The following is a 26,588-nucleotide window of genomic DNA, read 5'->3' as shown; positions in this document are numbered from 1 at the left end:
AGACGGATGCGAAGGGACGCGGTGGCTCAGTGGGTTAGGACGCTGAGCTTGTCGATCAGAAGGTCGGCAGTTTGGCGGGTCGAATCCCGAGTGCCGCGTAACAGAGTGAGCGCCTGTTACTTGTCCCAGCTTCTGCCAACCTAGCAGTTCGAAAGCAAGTAAAAATGCAAGTAGAAAAATAGGGACCACTACGGTGGGAAGGTAACAGCGTTCCGTGCGCCTTTGGCGTCTAGTCATGCCGGCCACATGACCACGGAGACGTCCTCGGACAAGCGCTGGCTCTTCGGCTATGAAACGGAGATGAGCACCGGCCCCTAGAGTTGGAAACGACTAGCACGCATGTGCGAGGGAACCTTTACCTTTACCTTTAAAGACGGATGCAAATATGTCTTAGACTTCAGTCATTATATTGCCCAGACATCACGGACACAGCTTTGGAAAGCAGAGGAACTGAAGACTATGTTTTAAAAGACATAGCATGGTGCTCTTCTGGTTCAATGCCAGTTTCATGTTATATCCTGTATTATCTAGCCATATTGGGGCATACAGTATATGGAGAAAACATAGGATGTTGGCTTGGACAATATTTCACTTGCAATACGAACATTCTCCCATTAGAGATAAAGGTGATTTGATCAAAGGAATGTGTTCCAGTACTTTTGGAGAAAATGTTGTGAGAGAGCCCATTTTTTAATTTAAATCCAGAGAGAAGGTAAGTTTCTGTTTAGATATGTTTAGAATTGAATAATCCATCTGATTCCTCTTCTTCTCTCGATCCTTTTCCCTCTCTAAATGAAACATTTTTAAAGCTCTAGCTCTGATTTTCAGTAAAAGATAATTTTGCATTGTTTTACAAGGCATTTATTTTGATACATGCATGTACACTCACAGATGAAATGTTATTGTTTTTTCTTTCCACAGTTCTGAGCTAGGATGATATGTATTTTCTTCCTTAGCAGGGTCAGTTTGGAGGGAGAGGATTACTTTTACATTTTTACTTTGTATGTTGGACATTGTAAGCCAGCCACAGACATTGGCAAATAGGCAATTGATTCAGTAAAAGTAACTAGCATGATAAAGAAATGATCCCCCCCCACAAAAAACATTTAGGTTTAAAATTATAGTTGCATAGAATGATAAATGTATTGTGATTTTATATTAGTCTCAAAAACCTGGTACCTATAATTCTACTCATAGGGTAGCTACCTACACTTCTCACATTAACTGTTTAATGTATATACTTACTTCTGGAATTATAACTAGTCCAAATATTAAGCCAAACAGAACCAGGTTTAGGCCATACATCCATCGCAGAAATATGAAATAAGATGCCACTGAAGAACCAAAATGACCTTAAAAAATAAATAAGCTTCAATTAGAAAAGTCCTGAAACTGAATTTTCCAGAGAAAAGGATAGATTTGTAATGAGTTATCAATTTATATATGACTCAATGTCTAGTACTAAACATTCACTTCTTTCTTCAAAGTTGTTTTGGGCAAGGAGGAAGGAGCAAATGTCTAAAACTGAATCTGATTCAATCAGATTTATAATTTCCTCCAGGTTGGTTTGCATTTTCTCATAGCCCAAAGAGTGTTTGTCAACTTATACATGCCCTGCCTTCATCCAGCCTCAAATGGTTTTGTGTTATGATTTCAGAATAATATTTAGACATGTAGTTTAAGTGGAAAAAATGTTAACTTACTTTCAACTTCTTTTATCTTCATTTCCCAAGGTATGCATTGTGTCTTAAAATTATCAAAATCTCTCTTAAACTTTACCCATTTCTGAAAAGAAACAAAGCAAAATGTGCTTTTATTGGAGGCTAAAGTAAAGAAAGACTTGGGAAATGCTTTAGAGTTTAAATGCTAGTGAAAAACATGAAAACTGAAGATGTGCTGGGTTTCTAAATCTCATACAGTTCAATTAAACTTTGTCCCTCCAAGTGGTCAGAAGGAAGAAATGTTTTCTGTTTGTTTTTCCAAGAATACCATTTAAAAGTGAACTTGACAGTTGCGTAATTACAGAGAACAATAGTTCAGTAGTTATGCAAGCTTTTGTTATTTTTTCTTGTACTCACACAGGGGAGAGCTTCTTTCAAAATTGTATAACTCAAATGGAAAAAAAGTGTTGTTAATTGGCATCTTGCCTTGTCAAAACAGAAAACCACCATTTGCTATGCTACTCTAGGCAGCAAAACCTTCCGTTATGACCCAGCTTGCCTAAGCAGAGGCAAGCTTTGATTCCTTTATTGCTCTGCTAATTCCACAACAAATTGCCCTGAAACAGCTGGTAAAGGTCCACCCCAAAGTACCCTGAAGGGTCACCCCAAATTTCCCTGAAGGAAGCCACCCACAATTCCACAAACAAAGCCTCTAACCACCAGAGCCAAATAGCAAAAGAAGAGAGGAAGCCCAAAAACAGGATATAGGTACACACAGCAAGGTCTGTAAGTTGTGCACAAGATTCCAGGTCCACAGGGCAAGGTTGAATTCCACAGGCAGAAACACCATACAAGGAACAGTTTTTCCAAGGCTGGGAAAGTGCATGCCAAAGCAAAACAATTGTTTCTGACTAGGACAATCTCCACCACCCCACCACCTCTGCTTATGTCAAACCAAGCCAGGTGTTCAATGTGAGGACGGGTGGGATGACCTTCTCCGGAGCAGCCTCCACTCTACTTTCCATGAGAGTAGAAAGTAGAGGGGTTAATATGAGAGTAGAGAGATTAACATCGTATCTTTAAAGGAAACTCAATATTATCATTACTGTTTGTTATTGCACTGATTCTTTTGTCAACAACACTGAATAAGTTGGGTGATGCCTATGAAACATCAAAAACATCTGCCAGGCTACTCCATCTCCTTCATGACTTTGTAATAATGCCGCTTGGAGTGTGTGTGAAAGCCCTAATAAGCAGGCATATACATAGAATGAAGGCTACTGCTAAGCTTGTAAGCCGCCCTGAGTCTTTGGAGAAGGGCGGGATATAAATGGAATTAAAATAAATAAATAAAATAAATAAATGTGGATGATCTGAAGTTGTATGGAAAAATCCCATCAGAAATAGAATGTGCCACACTCATCATCAAGAGGGCAAAATAGTGAAAACTGAAGGAATCAAAATGCCTTATCGAAATAAAATCAGGCGCCTGGTTGAAGATGATCATTACAAATACCTGGGCATCCTGCAAGCTGACAATGTTAAGCACACTGATGTAAAGTCAAAGGTTAGAAGTCAATGCTTCATGAGAATAAAGTAAGAAGATCATACAGACTGACTAAAAACAATGGCATGACAAAGTAGCAACAATGATACGTTGGAAGATTTGCAAGAAATACCATTTGCTTGAAGATGGAACCCCAAAACAGACACAGTAATAGAAAACAAAGAGGTTAAAGTCTCCTGAGACTTTAGAATTAAGATAGACAAACATCTGCCATATATTTAACAACTTTAGCTAAGAAAGACAAAAAAGTCTGGAGAGTAGATATGGCAGTACATGGAGACAGCAGAACAGAAGAAAAAGAGAAAGAGAAAATCACACAGTACAAAGAACTGCAAATAGACGACTGTGGCGAAACGAAGCAAAGATAACGCTAATAGTAATAGGTGCCTTAGCTGCAGTTCCAAAACCACTATTTGCATTGATAAGAATCACCACCAGTCAATTGCAAAATGGCAGCTTTATTTGGAACAGCACACATCCTGCAATGGCACCATTATACAATATCTGCCTATTCCAGATACTTGGAAAGAACCCAATGGGATTAAAAATGCCAAATCCAGTCTAAACCTTTACCTGACTGTTCAGTGAACTATAAGAGTAATAACCATTAGTTCTTTAACTCTTAATTCTTCAGCTCTTCAAGGTAGGCCAGTTCTATTACTTTTGTTTTATAAAAGGAGTCTAAGCTTCTCTTCTGGGCATTCCAAAAGCTGGCACTGTAAAATTTGCATCAGAACCTTTAATAATAGACCATATAGCCAACAGCGGATGAGTTCTTCAGTTTTTGTGGCTGGACTTGCCTTTAGAGGTTGTTCTGCATGAACCCATGTTCATTTTCTCTTTTCCAGAACAGTTGTAGCAATGAGAATGTAATTGTCTTTCTGGAAGTCTGCCTTTATCTTGCTGACATGCTGCATTTCTGCAGCATTTTGATTTTGCCATGTTATTGCTAATACTGGGAAAAGAAATAGCTTTTGCCTCACCTCCAACCCACATATTTATTGTGATTGAGAACATGGAAAGCTAAAGAAAATATTACTTAATGTCTGCCATTTAGCTTGTAAAAATTAATATAATTTTTCCTTATGTCAGGGCAAGGAAATGATTGTCAGAAATATTCAGAAGATTTTAAAAGGTTGCTTTCTTACAGTACCTACTCCTGCTAAAAAAAGAATTCATTAGCAATATAATTAAAGGTGAGAAAAAAGGCAGGGACAACTTGTAGTCATGTCCTGTTCTTTGTTTTATTTAGTCTTAACACTCTTTGTACTCTGCACACAACTGCATTTCTTTTGTTAACAAGCTGGGGAAGAGAGTAGACTTCAAAGTGTTTAGAATGAAGTGTTTAGAGAATGCAGTGGAAGAGATGCATCTATCCAAGTTAGTTTTCAGATTTATTGTCTGCCAAACATTGAACTTTAAGTTTTGAAACTCGTATCAGTATTTTCATTTTTAATATAAGTTGTATAGATTTCTAAATTTCAGTAGTATAAACATCTTATGAACAATGCCAATAAAATAAGTATGGAAAAAATTGCTTAACTCAAATTCTTATATCACTTACCTTTGTCAACATCATCTTATATGCATACAACTTTTTTCCTTTTCCCTTTCCCAAAGCACCTTCAAATTTTTCTACAAAATCTTGAGCCTCCCTAAGTAAAAAATAATAATAAAAAGATTATATTTATCTATTATGGTATGATATGATGTAATGTGATGTAATATACCTGTCCATCAGAAATAGTTGGTTAAAATGACTTCTAAAACTTACTCTGGCATTAATCATAATATACAGTAGCATACTGCAAATATTAAAATACTATGGTTGAACTCACAGAGCTAATTCTGCCAGTCAGGATTGTCTTGAACTACTAAAGGGGCAGCAAATAAATTTGACAAAAATAAATAAATAAAATTAAAAGACTGATTCATGGTAACCTATAGAAATTTGAAGTAACAGTAGAGTAGATCTGAAATCCCTTCTCCAAGATAATTTCTATCTGGATTATAAACTGATTTAATCACTTCCATCTAATAATACAGCTTATTAGGATCTGCTCTTTAATATTGTTAATGAATTACTGTATGAATTCAGAATGACTTCTCATTTATAGATAAGTTACCCTCACCAAATCTCTTCTGTTCAGAGAGTGGTGAGGATGGCTGAAAAGATCCCTTCCATCCAGGACAAAGCACATCAGCGTTGCTTCAGCAGAGTCCGTAAGATTGTCTGCGACACTACACATCCTCTTCCCCACCTGTTTTCCTTGTGGCCTTCTGGGAGGAGGCTTCGTAGTATCTGTAGCAGAACATCCAGATTCAGCCATAGCTTCATTCCATACAGCATTAACCTTGTGAACTCTCAAGCTCCCTCCTTCCGTTATGTATTCAAGATGCACAGTGATTAATATATATGTTACTTATATGTAGGGGTGTAGGTCTATACATATGTTGTATATAGGATGTTTAAATGTGTATTTATGTATATGTACAATTTGAGAGCAAGCAACTAAATCTCATTTTTAATGTGTGCCGTTGTGCCCACAGTAAAAAAATTACAATAAAGATTAATCTAATCTAATCTAAGTTAAGTTAAACTAATCTAATCTTCTGTTTAGTTCAACTGGCAAACGGCACCTAGCTTAGTCACACTGAGATGTTAAATGTGTAGCTGTAATGAATGATATGTTTTCATTACAGCCACAGGAGTTTTCTCCAAGATCTACAGATCACTGTAAAACCATAATTCCATAGGCTTATGAGAAATTCCTAGTAGGTCACACATTGAAAAACTGTAACATTTGTGATGTAGGTAGATATACTACAAAATCTTACTTCCTTTGCAGAATTCTTTTTTAATCTGTTAGTGTCCAAACCCTGGATTTGCTTTCTTTATAGCACCAACCTTCCTCTTTTGTCTTTTTATAGCAAATCTTGAGCAACATTTTTTATTATCTAATCTGTATGAATTAGCACATTACTGAGTCAAACCATTAATTCTTTTAGCCCTGCACTGCTTTCTCCGACCCTTCGAAGAAAGTGATTTACTATTATTTTCAGTTTGGTGAAATGACAGAAATTAAAGCTGAAATTCATCCATGCAGCTTCCCTGTTTTATGAGAAGGAGCTATTAATTAATTAATTAATATTTATTAAACAAATTTATATAGCTGCCCAACTCACACATAGGTGACTCTAAGTGGTTTACACCATTGAAAAAATCCACTGTATGATAAAAAATCCATTAATAAGCTCACTCCCTAATGCAATAGCAACCCAATCAAATCAGTCACAATTGGCTCTGTCTCCATTCATGATCCTCAGGCCCACTGACAAAACCATGTTTTTAGAGCCTTTTAGAAAAACAACAAAGTGGAGGTCAACCATACCTCAGGAGGAGTGATGTTCCATAAAGAAGGGGTCACCACCGAGAAGAGTCTTTTTCTCATGGTCCCACCAGATGGACATTCCTAATTAATGAGGACCGGTGGATGGTTTTAATAGGGGAGAGGCAGTCCTTCAAATAGCCTTGCCCCAAGCCATATAGGTCTTTAAAGGGGATGACCAGGACCGTGAATGGTATCTTAAATGGATTGGTAACCATTGCAGAAGAAGTGAGACATGTGTAAGTCTAGATTTGTGCAAAACTGTTCAGGCCACTGCATTCTGAACTAACAGAAATTTCCAAATATTCTTCAAGGTCAGCCCCATGTAAAGCATGTTATAATAGTCTAGACTCTAGACAACATTTGACCTAGGATGGGTAACTATGAGAAGGGCATATTGATTTCAGACATATTAAATCATTCTCTTAAATATATGTGGCAGATGAGTAATCATTGCAATATGTTTTGTCTAAAGTCTTACAAACATTAACATGTGAAAGCGCTGAAAGTCACTTGATTCCTATGGGGAAAAAAACAATCAAAAAGGGCAGAGAATATAGCCATTCTAATCATTCAGGTTTATATTTTTAATTAATACATACAATCAGCCAAGAACTGATTTCTAGTTTTCTGTTTTCTAGTTACATGGATAAAAAAAACCAAACTTACTTTTAAGCCAACCATGGAGCAAAGCCTTTTGACTAGGAATAGGATGCTCAAGAAGTTCAACCAACAGCCACGGAATATAATCTTTGTCAAATGTGGAACGGAATGGCTACATACTCATGCTTATATACCTAGAGGTCATGTGAACAGTAATCATCAAGATATTGTACCTTAGCACAGTTAATTTCTTTGCCATGCGCCAGGGTTTGTTTCGTATGATAGATATGAGTTTTTTCTTTTCTTCTACCTGTTCCTTTAGCTTGTCCAGTTCCTCTTCAGAGAGAGATTCATCATCTGAAGAGTTCGGTGTGGCTGAGGAGGAACTAGGAGTAAAAACCCAAAATCAAACCAAATCCAAATTCACACAATTGCTGCTCCACCAAGGCTCTTGCTAGCATTTGCCATTTTTAAACCTGCCTTTGAAATCAATTGTTTATTTTGTTGGTATTTTAATCAAAAGTATAATATTAGATATTAAATAGCTGTGGAGGGTTAGCTTATTTATAATTTATTAAGTTTTCATACTGCCCATTCTCAGCAGCTTAAAAATGATAAAAAGATAATGGAAAAGAATAATAGTTAAAAATTATTAAATAAAGGCTGGAGACCAAGAGGACAGGGGACATGGGGTTAGGGATCTTCTCTCTACCCATCAATCAGCCCCAGAATAGAGCATCTCTATTGGGGCCCCAGGCCAGCTACTAGAGCCCAAGCCAGGAGGGTGGGGACTGACTTCACGTCCAGCAGGAGAATATTCCGAAGGGCAGGACTGAAAAGACTCTTCCAAAGACTTTAATTTGATCTGGAAGCAGACTGGCAACCAATGCAGCTCTCAACAGCAAATGTATGTGTTACCTGAAGGGACTCCAGAACTCTCTGACCTGCTGTGTTTTGTACCATTTGAAACTTCCAAATAGTATGTATTCAAGAGTATGTACATATTAGCTTATGTATTAGATGTCTATAATTTATTCAATAGAAAGAAAATGGGTTGTAAACAAAATTAAAGTTTCAGGAAGAAGGGACATTAATAGCATATGCTAGTGGTAGGGGGGCAAATTATTCACATGAAGCACTACAGCAGACATGTCCAACATGTGACCCCACAAGATTCTAGACATCTGACATTATTATGTGATTAATATACATTAACTATATTATATATTTTATATAGGGACACGGTGGCTCAGTGGGTTAGGACGCTGAGCCTGTTGATCAGAAGGTCAGCAGTTTGGCGGGTCGAATCCTGAGTGCCGTGTAACAGAGTGAGCGCCTGTTACTCGTCCCAGCTTCTGCTAACCTAGCAGTTCGAAAGCACGTAAAAATGTAAGTAGAAAAATAGGGACCACTACGGTGGGAAGGTAACAGTGTTCTGTGCGCCTTTGGCATCTAGTCATGCCGGCCACATGACCACAGAGACGTCCTCGGACAAGCACTGGCTCTTCGGCTTTGAAACGGAGATGAGCACCGGTCCCTAGAGTCGGAAATGACTAGCACGCATGTGCGGGGGAAACTTTACCTATATTTTATATGCAGTCCAAGATAATTAATCTTCACTCAATGAGATTCAGGTGAGCCAAAATGTTGGACACTCATAATATAGAATTTAATGGATAATTTTAGGAACAAGATATTGGCAATTGAAACTAAACATTTTCCCCCGTAGGACCTACTAGGCTAGGGGAGATCATTTAGGTAAGCACAATAACATTTGGAATGCAAAAGGATATAATAATATACTTCTCACTAGCACACAGAGGAAATTTTGGGAGAACTATCAGTTTTTGGAGGGGATGACTAGATCTGATGCGGACGTCCTTACTTTGCCACTGTTATTTCATATTTACATGTTGGTTTTTCCTATTTATAATTACTTTCTGATACATTTAAGTTAATACTTTTTTAAAAAGATGATCCTTGCTATAATTTTCTAGAAGACCCTTGCCTGATTACTCTGGATCCAGGCCTTGGGAGCACAGATATGCATCCTCTTGTAAATTAGCAAATAAAGAGCTCATCCTATGCAGAAAAATGATCAAAATAGCAGCAGGACTAATACTTGGGTGACGTGATGATCATAGGAGAGAGAGAAATTGGAATTTCCAACAACAGATAAGTTGGGCACACATGGTTTTAGTTCCATGCTGTACCAAATTACTTAAAAGACTGGCCAAGAATGTGCTGAGCAGTAGCTTTCCAGCATTTCAATAGCTTTATCATCATGCCTGCTTGTACTTAGGAGTCCTTTATCACTCCCTACTCTTGCATTCCTCAAGCGCCTGCAACTAACATTGCCGATACAAATAATCATCATCACACACTACTAGCCATACTAATTCAATTCAACATTATATTATTTGGAACAAAATACAGATAGTCCTCAATTTACAACAGTTCATTTAGTGACCATTCAAAGTTACAGTGGGATTAAAAAAGTGACTTATGACTGTTTTTCACACTTATGACTGTTGCAGCATCCCCATGGTCATGGGATCAAAATTCAGATGGTTGACAACTGACTCATGTTTAAGACGGTTGCAGTGTCCTGGGGTCATGAGATCATCTTCTGAAACCTTCTGACAAGCAAAATCAATGGGGAAACCAGCTTCACTTAACAACCATGTTACTAATTTAACAACTTCAGTATTTCACTTAACAATTGTGGCATAAAATGGGGCAAAACTCACTTAACAAATGTTTCATTTAACAACAGAAATGGTGGACTCAGTTGTGGTCATAAACTGAGAGCTCTCTTTAGTTGAAAATATCTGCTACTGATACTTCTCTGAAAACAACATCTTGCCCTGGATGTGGGGAACTCTGAGGCCACAGGTCCCAATCCTGTTCTTCCAGTTCTACACAATATGATAAGCTGTAACATGGGCAGTAACATCAGCAGCAGCTCAATCTATACTACTACACCGACATAAAGGTTGTTCTCAGACAACATGCTTCAAATACATAAGCAGTTTGGGAGTAATTTTTTCACACTAACCAATTTTATTAAAAAGCATAAGTTTTTGAGAATTTTAGCTCACTTCATTGGAGTCAGTGGAATGTTTAGATTGATGTAAAATTTAAATTGAGATGAGGTGGTGGAGAAGAACGGGGAAACAGTTGGTTATGCAGGCATAGGTTACATGTGAGACAGTTCACAAATATCAGTTAACAGTTGTGATGTGTTAAAAATCCATTGTGTTTTTGTAGAGGAAGCTTGAAACCTTTTGAATATGTGAATTTAACAGTTTTTCACTTGACCACCATTGACAGACGTGACTCTCTTCCTAGGATTGGGATTATGGGATTGGAATATCTGAATACAGTACAGGACTTTCAAATTATGCTTAAACATTATGAGTTTCTGGGATTGGAGCTGTGTTAATGCATTTCCATGGTAATTTGATGCAGTCTAGAACTCCACAAATTGTTTCCAGTTTCAGAGAGCTACTCTGGGGAAAAACACAAATTATCCTGACAAGTCTCAGATGAGCGCCAGATTGCTCAAACACAGAACATAATTACATGTCTTTCATTGAGCTTCATTGCATAGTATTTTGGCGCATTTTGATAGCAGAATTAGAAACCAGTAATTTGCCAATCAGTGAAATGAATGGGAAATATATTATTTTCCATTGTACTCGTATAAAAAAATGCTAACTATTAAGAACAAACCTGTGGATTTTTGATCTGGGGAATAATGAAAATGTCATACCTTTCACCTGTATTTTTCTTCTTGTTGTTGTCCTTTCCTTTTGCTTTCTTGTTTTCAAACTCTTTTTGCTTTTTGTCTTTCTTTTTCTTTCCTTTTACTGTTTCCTCTTCTTTGTTTTCTTCGTTATCATTATATGCCTTCTGTTTTTTCTTTTTATTTGGTTTCTTCCTCCTGGATATGTCTAGCTCTTCATTTTCATCATCACTGTCTTTATCATAACTCTCTTTTCTGTTTACCTTGGCAATTTCCTTTATATTCTTTTTTCGGGCTACTTTTTCTTCTTCCTCTTCTTCTTCATACTCATAATCTGTGTTTTAAAAAGTGTTTTACTTAAAAAACCCTGAAGAGTTTGAAGTTATTGAGAATATTGTCTTTCACTACTAGACCAATGCAGATATTTTAAATGTAAAATAATGGCTTTGCTTTTCGGTCTTTTCAAAATGCTGTACTCTGCAAAATCCAAACTTACTGTTACTTAGAACTATTGAAATCAATGGAATTTAAATTATTCATATATCTGAATCCATCCCCTTTCTGTGTAAATTATAAATATAATAGTGATACTTAGGCATTGATAATGACTTAAGAGTGATATCCTGGAATATATTAGTGATATATTTGATGCATTAGGAGAGAGTAATATTTCATTTTGGTTTTTTAAACTGCAGAAAAATAGCTGAAAGTGAAAAATATAATGGGCTATTATATTGTAAAAATGAATAAAATTTCCTGCAAAACTGCAGCTCTGTTCTTCTGCTTCTCCTAATATCAATTTAACAGTTCACAAACTGAAAGTTTAGTCAGTTGCCATGTCTGAACTGCAAAAATACAGATAGCCGCTAGATGGCAGCAAAGGGATACTAAAATCTCAAACTTTTTAATTCCATTTTATGGTTCATCAGATTTTCTGCAGCCTTTAAGTTCAGTGTGAGGAAAAACGAAATGTTAGAGAAGTCTATTGGTATCAACTATTAGGGAATTCTCAGATTTCCTTGATGGGCAGCATTGAAGCAAAAGCTGTAAAAAAGTTGCAATAATTTTACATTTCAGGAACCCTACTTGTAATCTGAATGCTTAAACTAAAAAGTTACTCACATCAGTGATTTTGTAAATTAAGATTGTTTTTTGCCTCAGCCCTTAACAAAATATTCAAGAAAAAGTTAAGTTCTATATAAAGTCCATATTTGTTTTTATTCAAGTGTGGAAACACTGACAGTCATTTGAACAATGCTTAGATGAGTGTCAGTAGACCTCAGTTTATATGCATTGCATACATTCTCAGGAAAATAAATTCTTTAACTTTCCAAAACCAGCAGCTATTCAGCTATTTTATTTACCTTCACTTTCTGTGTCACTCTCCACTTGTCCATCAATCTCCATGCCAACTGCAAAGCAAAATCAACCATCACATTTGTTGTCATCATCTTAATAGTAGAGAAAAAGAAGCTTTTTCTTGTCAACAGTTTGGCCTGATCTGAATTTTAAAATGTATTTTTGTGATATTTCTAAAAATGTGCAATTAATCAAGTTTTTCTATATATTTTGTTGGAAAACTGAACGTGAAACTGATACAAATTACTTTTTTTTAAGATGCTAAATGCAAGATACACTGAATACTGCTAAATACTGGAGAGCATACAAACCATCTTCCATAATGATCTGCAATTCACTTTTCTTCTTTACCATGATGGATTTTCTCTTTTAAAACAACAGCTGCTTCAGATACCAGTTTTATCCACACTACTTAAAACAATGCATTTTCTTATGCTTCCTTCTTTAGCTTTTTATTGTTATGCATAAAGGAAGTCAATTTGTGAATCTGAAACTATTGGTTCCTTCCAACATTAATCCTGAATTACATAGTTGCTTCAGCTTCTGTGCTGCAGGCATAAGGGTGATTCATGGTACCTATTCACTTCAATCCCATCCAACCACTTTGAGCTCTGATCTGTTTTCAACACATAAAGCACCTGTTGGCATTGTATTGCACTACATTATTTAAACATGAAGGAAAGCCCTTTGGTTGGAGAGAATTTAGATGAAGAAACACAGTTTCAAGTGTGGCTATATGACTATTTTATTCTTTGAAAAACACGAGTCTAATTTTCTACATGGCTTTTGTTGTAGAGGGTATGGGGGAGGTACTTTTAAAAAGTTGCCACTAATATTTTTAATTTCCTTTCATCAGTTTAGAGAACTTCCCCAACATGGTCCATGTATTTCAACTATCAAAATTTTCAGTCAGGGTGGGTGGCTGTGCTGATTGTGGATTCTATATAGATATAGGTTCCAGACTTTTGAAAGGCATCAGTTCAAAGAACAATAGGTTTCAGGTAGGGTGGTGGAGTTGTCAGCAATTGTCAGGCATGAAAAGCCATATCCATGTGTGAAAAGTTCAATTATCTTTTTTATTGCTCAACCTATAAACTGTCTTAGACTGACAGTTTGCACCTGGGTAAGACTAGCTATGGTTCAACTGGCATTCAAGGGAGATTGGACTTCACCCTCTTGTGCCCATGTAGGGATTCCAGACTAATTCCCCTTTGGACTCCTCTCTCTCTCACAACCAATCTCTCTCCTACAACAGTATCAAAATAGCAGGTGTGATTGGCAGTTGAAACCTTGCTCCTTTTTCACAGATGGTGTTTCAAGGGATGGAACTTGAATTGTCCTCTAAGTTTCATCTATATCTAGCTTCTATATACAATTAAAAGATAATTCATATAAATGTTAAAGAAGAAGCCAGAACTCAGCCTTTATTACCTTAGCTGTTGTGATTGTGTTAAAGAATTAATTAACTCTACTTAGAGCAGGACAGGTCTGATTATTCTCCTTTCAAATGATGTCCAGCTTTTGTTCTTTATATTTAATTTTCAATAGAATTTTTAAACAAGGTAAAAGTCAACACAAACTAATGTAAACTAAAGAATAAAAAAGCAAAGAAAAAGAAAAAGGTGCAAGAAAAAAATTAAAAATAGAATAAAGTATAAGGAAATTATAAGTTATAACTCAAATATATTTTAACCTCTTCTCTCAAGTTACATCATATTACTGTTCTTTCTATAATCCATCCTATCTAATCATCCAAACCATAAGCATCAAATTCTTTTTTTTTCATTTTTACACAGAAAAATTGTAAGATGCTTCCAGTCACCAATATATGTAGATAATGTCTTTTCTTTAATCAAATAAGTTAAGTTTTTCATTTCAGCAAAATCTGTCAGCTTCACCAAAGATTGCTCCATAGTGGGTAGTACTAAATCTTTCCATCTCTATCTATACAGTAATCTCACTGCTATGATAATTTATTAAAATAATCTTCCATGGTTTTTTTCTGTTTTTCAATAACACTGAAAGGAAAAGTTCTAGCTTCAATTGAATATGGATGTTTAAAATAATTTGTATCAAAGTATGTATTTGGATCCAAAATTGTTTGACTTTTTTACATGTCCCACCAAGCATGATCAAATGTTCCTTCATGTTATTTACAACTCCAACATGCATTCGAAGTGCCTTTATATATTCTAGATAATTTCTCTGACATTGTGGTAGTGTGGTGGTTAGAATGTAGTATTGCAGGTTAACTCACTGCTCACTGCCAGGAGTTCAATTCTGACTGGCTCAAAGTTGAGTCAACCTTTCATCCTTCTGAGGTCAGTAAAATGAGGATCCAGATTGTTGGGAGCAATATGTTGGCTATAAAGCATTGTGAAGTCTAAATGCTATTGCTATTGTGTACCAATGATACATTATTTTGTAAACCTTCTCTGAGATCTATACAACACAATGTAAATATCAACTCTTGAAATCATACATTTTCCCATTGATCCATCTGTAACCAAAATTCTTAGTCCATTTTATCATACATCCTTTAATTTGTTTATCTTCTGTTACAGATTTCAACAAAGTTTGTACATTTTAGCAATTGTTTGCTTCTGTTGTGTTCTTCCATAAATAAACTCCTGTTCCTGATGTGAATAATCATTTAGAGTTGCATTTGTTAAGAAGCAGATATTTAAATTTTTAGGTTTTCTATACACCATATTTTATTTATTTATTTAATAATATTTATATACCGCCCTTCTCCCTAAGGACTCAGGGCGGTGAACAGGGCAAGAATAAAAAATACAAAGATTACAAAAGTTAAAAAAAGAATTAAATATATGCCCACTAAAAACAGTAAATACAATATTAAAACAACAATAAAAAACCCCCCACCAATCCCCCATCAGGCCAGGCCGGCTTGTTCGAATAAGAATGTTTTTAGATCGCGACGAAAGGAGCGAAGATCGGGCGCCATCCGGAGCTCAACCGGTAACTGATTCCATAGCTCCGGGGCGCCCACAGAGAAGGATCTCCCCCTGGGGGCCACCAATCGACATTCTCTGATCGGTGGCACCCTGAGGAGGCCCTCTCTGTGGGAACGCACAGGGCGAAGGGAAGTTGATGCCGGCAGCAGGTGTTCCCTAAGGTACTCCGGACCCCTGCCATGTAGGGCCTTAAACACCATTACTAGTACCTTGAATCTCACCCGGAAGACAACTGGCAACCAATGCAGCTCACGGAGCAGAGGTGTAACATGGGAGTATCGGGAGACTCCCAACACAACTCTCGCGGCTGCATTCTGTACCAGTTGAAGCCTCCGGGTGGTCCTCAAGGGCAGCCCCATGTAGAGAGCGTTGCAGTAGTCCAGTTCTAGTTTTCCTAGAAGCATAAAATGGCTTGTCTACTTTATTATTTTTTCTTTAAAGTAATTGAGTAAAAATGAAATAGAGTGGTTTAATGTTTTTCCTTTTGTTGTTGGCTTTGTTTTGTTTCTGGTTCCTGAATTTGCAGCATGGATGATATAAATTAGTAATGTGCAACTAAGAAGTTAAACAATTACTTATGTAAAAGCCAGTACAGCACAGAGACCATGAACAATTCATAGAGCTTTAGCAATGCACTTGAATACATTAGATTATGATGATGGCTGTTTGAGGGAGCTACTTCCCAATTTGTCTTATTACTCTAAAAAACAACAACACCCAACCTCCAGACATAAGACCTTTCTCACATATTTTGTTCTTAGTTTTTAAATTCCTTTAGCTAGGTTATCAGATAAGGTGTAACTAAATGCTGGAAACAAACACACCAGACTGCTTAATATTTAACCAGATAGGGTTGCCTTTCTCTTCTTCATTTTTGGTTAACACAGGGCTTTACCTAATTAATCATTGGGTTACATTGATTCATCCTATCTCTCATGTATCAGTAATCTTTGCTTGAGAAAGCTCCCAGTGCCGATATTTTGATTCCTTTGGGTCTTAATTTTGGGGTAAGTGTATTAGGTTTTCAGTTATTGATGGTAGTATTTTAGTACAATTGATGGAGTTGAACAACAATTTAGAAGGAACCAGCCCTCTTTATGATTTGTATACTTCTGCTAAGTACTCGACTTATATTTTAATTGTGGTATAAGGAAATTATATGATCAAGAAATGGCTTTTGATTATCTCAGAGTTCATCTACTAGTGCAGAGGTGGTGAACCTGTAGCATGAGTGCCAGACGTGGAACTCAGAGCCCTCTCTGTGGACACACACGCTATTGCCCCATCCCCCACCTCTCCCTATGGCCCCCTCTTCAGCAGCCCCCCAGAGAAGAGTCGTCCTCGGGCATGGCCTGCACAGAGCAGTGCAGCCAAGGACATGGCAGCTGGGCAGCAGGGAGAAGACTCGGCCTTCACGCTCCATCATGCACAGATGATGCGGGGCATGGGTGGAGGATGTGGCCACCATGGTGCTGCTGGGTAATCTGCGGCAGGCGGTGGAGGTGGTGGGTGGCCCTGTGGGCAGGGAGGGGTAGGGGTGGCTGTGATTTTTGGGCATTCGGTCTCTAAAAGGTTTGCCATCACTGTACTAGTGCAAACGGAACAGTTCTAGACCTAAAAGGGGTCTAGGTAGTTTATTTTTTTCCAGGATGCTCTGGAGTGTAGGGCAACCACTTTCTCAACCACTTTCCCTAAAAAGGAAAAATTGGAGATTGAATGAAAGCTACTTACATCAAAAGGTTCCAGTGAAGATTTAAAAATGAGACATTGCCTCTTTAAGAGCTACCAGAATAAACTTCTTTCTTAAGGAAGCAACAGATCCATCTACAAGCTCCTCCCTGGAGGCTTTAATGAACCAGGAAGGACATAAATAATAATAAAAAAAACCAAGTGAATGTACCACAGCATTAAAGACACTATTTCCTCAAGGCTAGCAGGTTCAGACTCTTCCCAAACAACATCAGACAACTATCCTCCAATTATCTCCAATCAATCTGCTCAGCTATAGTCTTTAGAGTGAATATTTTATCCAGATTTTATCTGAGAATAATCCTCACAGCAATCCTGCACATGTTCCTCAGACCCCCATTGATGCAGGAGGGACTGAATCATCCAGAATCTTCTGGCCATCATTTAAAAGATAAAATAAGAATGGAGAAATATTTTGTCATTCTTATCAACTGAATAAAAGTTCTAATAAAGGCCTTTATCATATTCATTCAGAGTTGTTCCTTGTTATCCTCCAGCAATAGTTGAGGCTTCTCTTCCAAAGTTTCATCCTTTGGATCTGCATGCAGAGAGTCTGTATAGACATGATCTGATCTAAAGCTGCCACTGCTTTGATTAATGATGTTAACTATTTGACTTTGTCAGCAAACATCCCAATATTCTTCCATCCAGTAAGGATTTATGTAGTAATGCACATCTCAGGATAATGGTATTTGGTATAGCTGGACTCAGTTGGATAACCATTTCAACCAAGCATTTTTTTCTTGTTAGTTATACTTTAAAATAAAACAGGAAATAATTTTTGAACCCAAGTCCTAAGGTTGATAGAAAGACAATAATTTTCAATCAATTGTAAGAACACATTGGTAGATTTCAGGTAAATTCTCATTTTAAGGAAATCTATCATACTTATTTCATTAATTTTTGATACACTATGAAAAGGACTATGTTTCACAAGACTTTATATCAGCTTTATTCTAGCTTCTGTTTCAGAATTTCATTGTTTTGCTGGTTTCTTTTAAATTGTTTTATTTGTTTCTTTTTAATTGCTCATGGTGACCTGTCTTATAAAAATTCTTGTTTGGAATAATGAATTACTGCACAAAGAAAAATAATCTCCCCCTGAAAATTAAAGGATTATGTTTAGCTGCTCTATTCACAGTTAAGGTGACTGTTAAATCTTCATAACTTAACTTAGTTATCTTCATAACTATGTTTAGATAACATATTCCTGCACTTTCAGCACAAACAGGTGATGCAAATAGAAACGATACGGAGATTAAAAATACAATTCTAAATGAAATGTTTAGCTGTGATAAGAAAGCTGAGCACAGCAAAACACATACAATGAATTAGATGAAGATGAGCCTGCTGTATATTGCAATATTTGTGAACTAAAGAAAACACATCTGCTTTCATTAAATGGCAGCGATAGAATTGGACGTAAACTGCATTTAATCTATTAACCAGAACATTAGCTTCCCCAATATATTTGCAAAAGAAGTAGCCAGTGCAGAAGTTCTTATGCACACTTCATTTCCCCAGATTTTGTTTTACTATAGATGGTTCAAAAGAACAACTGGAATTTGTTTAGCATTTGTTTCCTCTTCTCTGTAAACTCTCTGCTCTGACTGTCCCTACTTTTCTATTTTTCAACTGCAAGATGTCCCCTTACTCATGATGGCATATCTAATAAAAAAACTATGAACAAACTTTCTTTAGATATACAGTTGCAGTGTTCTAGGGTCATTTGATCAGCTTTTTGCATCCTTTTGACATCAAAGTAAATGGGAAGCCAGATTCACTAACAACCATGTTACTAACTTAACAGCTGCAATGATTCACAGAACAACTGTGGTACGAAACTTCAAAAATGGGTCAAAATATATTTAACAAATGTCTCACTTAGCAATGGAAGTTTTGGGCTCAGGTGAGGTCGTAAGTCAAGGACCACCTGTTACTGAAGAGTGGGAAGCCACAGAGTCCACAGAGGATTAGAGACATCATTGTACATCAGTGTACAATGAAGGGTGCAGAAATCATTAGCATTTTTTGGTTACTTCCCAGGTAAATATATGCAAAAATATCACACTTCACCCAGAGCAGCAGCACCTGTAACATGTCATGAGGACCACAATATGCCATGCACGAAGACATTAATGTGTCATGATATCAAATGAATATGTTGATTTAATGTGTTGGCTGCATCATCATATATTGACTCATATGTTTTTGTTTGACCTCTAGTCCTTTGGGGGTGCCCATGATACTTTTTCCAGGATTCTCTTGTCCTTTGAACTAATTTATATAGGAAATCCAATTTCATCAAATTAAATTAAAAATGATAGAACAGATTAGATAACTCTTTTGCTTACCACTAGAATGCTCCATTAGAAAGAAGACTGAACATAAACTGTGTGAATAACACTGTTTTTTTTTAAAAAATAAGGTGATCTAGATCTATAAAGCTTCACCTGCAATAGAGTTGTATTATGATAAATGTAAAAAGAGCACAGCTTTGCATGGCAGCAACTTTCTTTTTTTTAAGAAAAAGCATTTTATTTAATTGCGAAACATCTTAGGTTATTTTTTAATAATTCTTTGTTATAATTGTTTATAAACTACCTTGACTGTTTTAGTGCCCCTTCAGATGCTCCTAAAGGTCCACAAATTTTTTAATGTGATTCATTCCCACCACTGTGGGAGCTATTGGTATGTTTCTGAGTGCATTCCAAAGTACTGATCATTGACTCTAAAACTCAGGATTGGTTCAGGATTGGCCTGCCATCTGAGAGTTGAAATTCTCCATATATCAAATGTTATAATATTTATATTTATATTTATTACATTTTTATACCGCCCTTCTCCCGAAGGACTCAGGGCGGTGTACAGGGCAATAAATATCAAAATATACATACAAAAGTTAAAAAAGATTAAATAATTATGCCCAATATAATACAATAATTAAAACAATGTTAAAACCAAATCCAAACCCCAAACCCATAATGAGATAGCATCCTTGAGAATAGCATTCAAATTAGAGAATGACAGAAAGATTGACTGATATTACTCTCTGAATAAAGCATGGTAAGAAAGGAGCCAATCTTACTTTCCATGCGTATCTTTAATTACCATCAACTTAGGTATGAGATTAAAAAATGTCTTATTATGATCATAAATTCCCAGGATCATATACAATAAAGTAGAACTTCAGTTATTCCTAGTCCTGATCTGCCATTTGAACTGTGTCCAGAAATAAATAGCAATATTGTAGAAGTTGGTGAAAATAATCCAAGACTGGGATCATACGATATACAAAGTACATGCTAATAAAAGTCTTGTTGTATCAGTTTGATTCAACTATTTGTTATTTTTCTATATTTCTCAAGAACAAATCATATAAAACACTTTCCAGTAATCTAAATAAATATGGAAAATAAGGCATGAATAACTGTTACTTTATCTTCAGTTTCAAAGCAAAGGTGGATTGATGAATCCATGAGACTCAGCAAAGCACTATGACCACAGCTTCTGCTTGAGCTTTCCTTGGAACTGCACTGAATCCAAAAGCATCCCTCAGATTGCATATTTAATGACTCTGTCTGAATGCTTTTCCCATTCAGGATATGTTAAGTGTATTTGTCATTTTGATCTTGATTTCTTCATCTACATCCACATCCAGTTCCTCATTACATCTAGACAATATTTTAGTATTTTCAACAGCAGAAAATAAGTAAGAACTGAATATTAAAAGCCCATAGATGAGAATTGCTCCCCAGACTTCTAATGATAATCCCTTAGTAATCTCAGCTAGATATTAAAGAACATAGATGGAATGGGGTGGGGAGTCTAAGGGGCTAAGTCTTCCAGTGCTACTGTATGGAAATGCTTAACAAAGCTCAAAATCACCTTCAAGGAATAGTCATTAATGCTAAATAGCACACTAAAATGCTCAAAATGCATATAGTAGGCCTTTCTGGAGAAGCTATTGTAAAATGGGAATGCCAGCACTGGAAATGTTTTTTTCTTTAGTAGCCACTCTATGAACGTACTCTAAAGATCTTAAATCCAATTCCGTAAATTTAAGAGAAGGAAATCCTTCATGTAATCTACCATCAACTGTTTTGGCTTTAGCGTATTAAAGTCAGTAGTTTAAATGTGTCACAATACCAGATTAGAAGTTTCTTTCTTCAATTGCATATGCTGCCCTCAAGCCTTCTAATCACTGTAAGCAGCTCCAAACCTTGACCTATTTTTGTTTTGCGATATTCAAGAGTACAAAAATCCACTATCCAGACAGCAAGGCTGTGAAAGAAATGGCAATAACTTGAATTCACCATCATGAATCAGAAACATGTGTATGGACCTGAGCTGTGCAACATCAAGGCCAGAGAGAAACAGAGATTTAAAGAAAAAGAAAGATTGGGGAGGAAGAAGGGCATTTTTTCAGAGTATATTAGTAATGACATTCTTTATGTTTAGAGGAGTTCAACTGGAAAGAATATTTATATTTTAACAAATAGAAAGTGCTGCTTTTCTTCAGATTCCACTACATTAAGGTAAATCCTAACACTAAACTAATCCCAATACCTATCCTATTACCTGAATTAAAGATTGGAATGGGAAAAAAGAAAAGGGGAAAAAAGAACAGGATTTTGATTAAAAACATGAAACATGGTCATGATATGGTTTTTTTTTTAAATCACTATGCAAAGACATTACATTTGATATCTGTCAAGTTGTGTCAGGAAGACTTGTTTAACATTTTACTTCCAAAATTTTTACCGTCTGCTAACATGCAATGCAATGCAGAAATACTGGTTTCCTGAGCTTCAGTCTGTCCTTGTGAATGTCATTCACATTTCAGTGTTTAGAAATATCACTGTAAAGCAAATAAGAATTTAACTAGCTAAGTAATGAAATGTCTACAAGCAACCAGGGAGCACCAAGGACTCCAAGGAGTAATTACAGTGTAATATGTATATAATAATATATGTAGTCTGTAAATGTAAAAATATGTAGACTTGTATGTCATACCCTGTTGGTCATTGAAATATATAATTTGCTCAGCTTTGTAATTTCTAGTCTGTGAGATGATCTGGGCACCTATTATCTATTGGGTCTTCATTTCATATTTAAAATAAAGTCTAAAGTATCTGCTCTACTTTTATCATGCTTTTCACATAGAAGTCTAATTATGATCAATGAGAAGAATATAAATTTAGATTTTCTGCAATCATGCAAAGAATAAGCAACTGCTGTGCAAATCAAATTGCTCCTAGATTTATTGCATGCACTCATTTCCCTTTCATTCACGTTGATGAATGAGACATATCCTATCAATGTAAAAACAGTAAATGAAATCCATTGATTTAATGGGCATGCATTTCCACTCACTCTGAATTGAGCTCATTCATAGAATCCCTAAGGTTTCACTCAACTGAATTTGTATGGTCTTTGATAAACTCATAAAGGGGAAAAAATCCTTTTTATTAAGAATAAATGTGACTTTGTATTCAACACATTGGAAACTGCAGTTTCACATTGCTTGAATAAACTTTGGAAAGCCCACATTTTCCCACATTTTTCTCCCACACATGCCCAGGCATGAAGATAGTTTGTTCATTTCTCAAATACTTGGTTTGTGGAGTGCTTTCTTAATAGGATTTCATTGTGTTGTTGACTACATAAAATTGCTTCTTATTTGTAATGCAGTATACCATTTTAATGATTAGTAGTTAATGCAGATACTCTAAATCAGTGGTGGGATTCAAATAATTTAACAACTGGTTCTGTTTGTCGTCATCACTGGTGCAACATGTCTCACATATTCTTCATCACTGCATTGAGGTCATCACTGACATGATGCGCATCACATTGAGGTCATCACCAGCGCAACGCATGTCATATTGAGGTCATCACCAGCATGACACATGTTGCATTGAGGTCTTCACCAACGTGATGCACATCGCATTGACATCATCACTGGTGTGACATGCGTCACATTGATGTCAATACCAGCACAACACACCTTGCAGCGGTGGCATCACCAGCGCAACGTGCCTCGTAGTTTTATCGTAACCAGTTTGTCGAACTCAACAAAAAGCTAGGTATTGGTTCTGCCGAACAGGTGCAAACCGGTTGAATCCCACCACTGCTCTAAATAAATGAATAAGATAATGAAAATACAGTTTTCTATTAAGGATAATTCTCAGTGTCTCTGCCTAGGTTTCCTGCTTTGAAGATGTTTCCTTCTCCTTTCTTCAGAAGGTGACTCCAGTACTTACAGAATGAAAATATATATGCATTTTCTACAAAATTACAGAGCTAACATAAAATGGATTTTAGCAATTAGAATTAGATTCAGTAGTCTTGACTCTCTAATATAATAGATTCTATAGATAAACCAGAAGCAGTCACAGCACTCAATTACCTGTATGGTTTTAAGGTGATTTTGCCTGACCTAGCAGGTTTTGTAGATTCTTTGGTAGATCCTTTTAAATTTCTATTTCTCTCTTTTTCTTTCTTTTAAGAACCGAGACTCTAGTGAAACAACTTAGCTCAAACCATATTATGAACGTTTCTCTGCTAACAGACAGTTAACAAATATTTGCTTTATCTATGCTCACTGTGGCTCACCCAGATTAGCAGCCCTCAATAAAATTATCTGGAAAAAAAGCAAAATACAATGAAATATCTGATTGTTTCATTGATTGATTGATTGATTGATTGATATATGATTATATGCCATCAATTTATTTTTTACCCTTACCAGCCACATAGATTTTCTCTAATCTAACATGAAAGATTGGATAGCAGGTTATTTTTGGCCAGAATAGTCAGAAGAATAATTCAAAGTTAACAGAATTTCAGATTTGAACAAATCTGTATAGTAATAAGTAATATTTATATATCCATATTGAATCTTCTACCCAGTCTTGGAGAATCTGAGTGCCTTGGTCCATTGTCCACTGCAATAATTTATATCTCTATCCTTAATAATCCTTTTGAGCCTTCTCGAATACATTGTGAGAAGTTGCAGTTTTGGAAGGAGAACTGTGGAAAGTCCTGATAAGTTGTGTAAATTACACTACAGGATAAATCCAGCATTTTGAGCTTAGACATTGGACACAAAACACAAACTCTGAAAATTTAGAAGCTTTTTAATTTCTTCTAGAAAGCCAAATGCTTCTAGGGCACAGAAGCTGTACACGTTGAGCATATCTATGGAGTCTTGTGGGAACCGGTCTTACAAAGATCTAACCATTAGATGGCAGCACATTCCATTGATTTAAATGGGATAGTGTACCACAAGTCATTTTGTCAAGGGATTTACCTCCCATTTTAATTTGCTTTTAGCCTTACCAGATCTCCATACTTTTTAAAGCTTTGAGCCTGCTTTTGACAAGTAGAACTAGATTCAGAATTATCTGAATTCAGCTCCTACTGAAATCAACAGAACAAATCATTTATGGTTTATATGATGGAACACGAATTAAAATGCTTTATAATTAATGATCCAAATAGCATAAACTCTGCAGAATGGTGTTAAACAGACTTATTGGTCAGGCATCCTAGGCAGACTTAATGTTTGCTGATAAGATCCTCCAACATAGCACATCTTTCCATAATAGGGTGAGACTAAAAAAAAGGTAAAGGTAAAGGTTCCCCCACACATGTGTGCTAGTCGTTTTCGACTCTAGGGGCTGATGCTCATCTCTGTTTCAAAGCCGAAGACGTCTCCGTGGTCATGTGGCCGGCATGAATAGACACCAAAGGCGCATGGAACGCTGTTACCTTCCCACCGTAGTGGTCCCTATTTTTCTACTTGCATTTTTACGTAATTATTATTTTGGAGAATATTGTTTTAGCTATCTGTTTTGGAATGTACGCATTAAGTTGGGCAGCCCATAAGTTTCTTAAATAAAAATGTTCTTTGTTTTTATACCTTGTACTTAGCTCTGGGAAGTTGGGGGGAGGGGGAAATGGGGGGGAGGGGCAGGGAGGGATAGGTAGGGGTGGGGGGAGGGGGGATTGTGAAAGATAAAATGTATTTTAAAACTTTTCAATAAAAAAAGTTTCTTAAATAAAAATAAATAAAATGAAAGGGAAAAGCTATCTGAGCTTTATTCCTAACCATTTATGAACAATGTATAAATGAAATCCAGAGTGTTTAATTTCAACATCTGTGGAAGGAATGCACTATAGCAAGGAATTGTACCTAGTGCTCGAAATAAATGAAGTACTTCAGAGATTTTTTAAAAAAATCCAGATTCATGATTTATCAGAATGTATTAGCTACAATTAGCTGTCTGATGCTATATTTAAAAATTATGATTGGTCTTAAAAGTTTAATTAGTCTCCTAATTAACTCCCACTGGTTCATTTTTCTTGGAATCATTTTTTGAAAATCTTGCTGCTTATGCTTTTTATTCTGCCTTCAGTTCAAACTGTGTCACTCTCGATTTACTTATCTGGAACTTTTGGTGTAGGCTACCCTTGCTAATCATCATTTTTAAACTCATTTTGAACCAGTTAACACTACTGAGAGATCATATAAGGATTATCACAAACATTTAAAATTCAGCAATTTCCATGTAATGAAGAGTTTTGTGATTTTGATCTAACTGATTAAAAATTGATCAAATATGCCTTGGCAAACATCCTATTTTCCACTGTTTCTAACTAAGTATTTTCATCCCTTGGAGAGCCTTCAAAAATCAATCTTCAAAGTTCTATGGAAATGGGTATACAATTGTAAGTACTCCAGTATGAAAGTATATGACAATTTGAATTTCCCAAGAAGCCAAAATAGATGAAATAACAATATTCAATACCACCACTTTCTTGCTTTCACACATCTATTTCAAATGAGAGATATAAGTGTAAATTCACATACTTATTTATCATCTGATGACTTGCATATATCAGCAGACATCACAGATTAAACTCTGTAAATGATGCTTCCCTATTTACCAAACTTGAAACGATAAGAAAAATCAACTGCTATGTGTGTGAGCAAACTAATACACTTATATATTATCATTTAGTAAATTAACTCTGAATTCATTAGTTTCCCTGAATAAAGTTGGATGAAAGTTTAAATGCTGTGGATAAGAGGTGCATACAATATTTTATTATGAACAATGTAACTTGACTTCCCCTGAAAAAAACCTGGAAGGAGTCACTTTGGTGGCTTTATATCAGGGAATTCTCAAATTCTCAAACTATTACTTGTAGCAAATTATTATTCATTTAAAACTCATTTATATTGAATAATGCAGAAATTGTGTTATGTAAGCTAAGGCGGGATTCACAGATGGATTTTGCTTTGCCAACAGAATCTACTGAGATTACTCTGTATGTGGTACAGTTATACAAAAAATTACTGAGCCAGAAGAAAAGATCTCTGTGAAAAGTCTGCATCCTCTTGAATAGTGAAAGATAATCTCAGATAAATTCCTAGTCTCATTCTTGACAGCTTGCTAGAGATTGACATCTGAGTTTTTTTTAAAACAACTACAATATTTGCTATATTAAAATGACAACAACAGC

General features: G+C 36.0%; 1 protein-coding gene across 1 annotated transcript in view; it reads right to left on the bottom strand.

Annotated features, from left to right (window-relative positions):
* LOC310650180 (transmembrane channel-like protein 2) overlaps positions 1-26,588 on the bottom strand; it is a gene marked incomplete at both ends in the record, with an annotated part of 77,740 nt that overhangs the window by 39,721 nt on the left and 11,431 nt on the right. The window contains 6 exons of the mRNA XM_083379011.1: positions 1,246-1,352; positions 1,704-1,785; positions 4,793-4,883; positions 7,454-7,606; positions 10,996-11,302; positions 12,333-12,380. Of these exons, the coding sequence (XP_083235137.1) occupies positions 1,246-1,352; positions 1,704-1,785; positions 4,793-4,883; positions 7,454-7,606; positions 10,996-11,302; positions 12,333-12,380 (788 nt within the window). The remainder of the gene's footprint in view (positions 1-1,245; positions 1,353-1,703; positions 1,786-4,792; positions 4,884-7,453; positions 7,607-10,995; positions 11,303-12,332; positions 12,381-26,588) is intronic.

Source organism: Vipera ursinii, assembly GCF_947247035.1.
Source record: "Vipera ursinii genome assembly, chromosome: Z".
NCBI lineage: Eukaryota > Metazoa > Chordata > Lepidosauria > Squamata > Viperidae > Vipera > Vipera ursinii.
The sequence above is the reverse complement of the archived record's forward strand: the minus strand, read 5'-3'. Positions and strand labels throughout refer to the sequence as shown.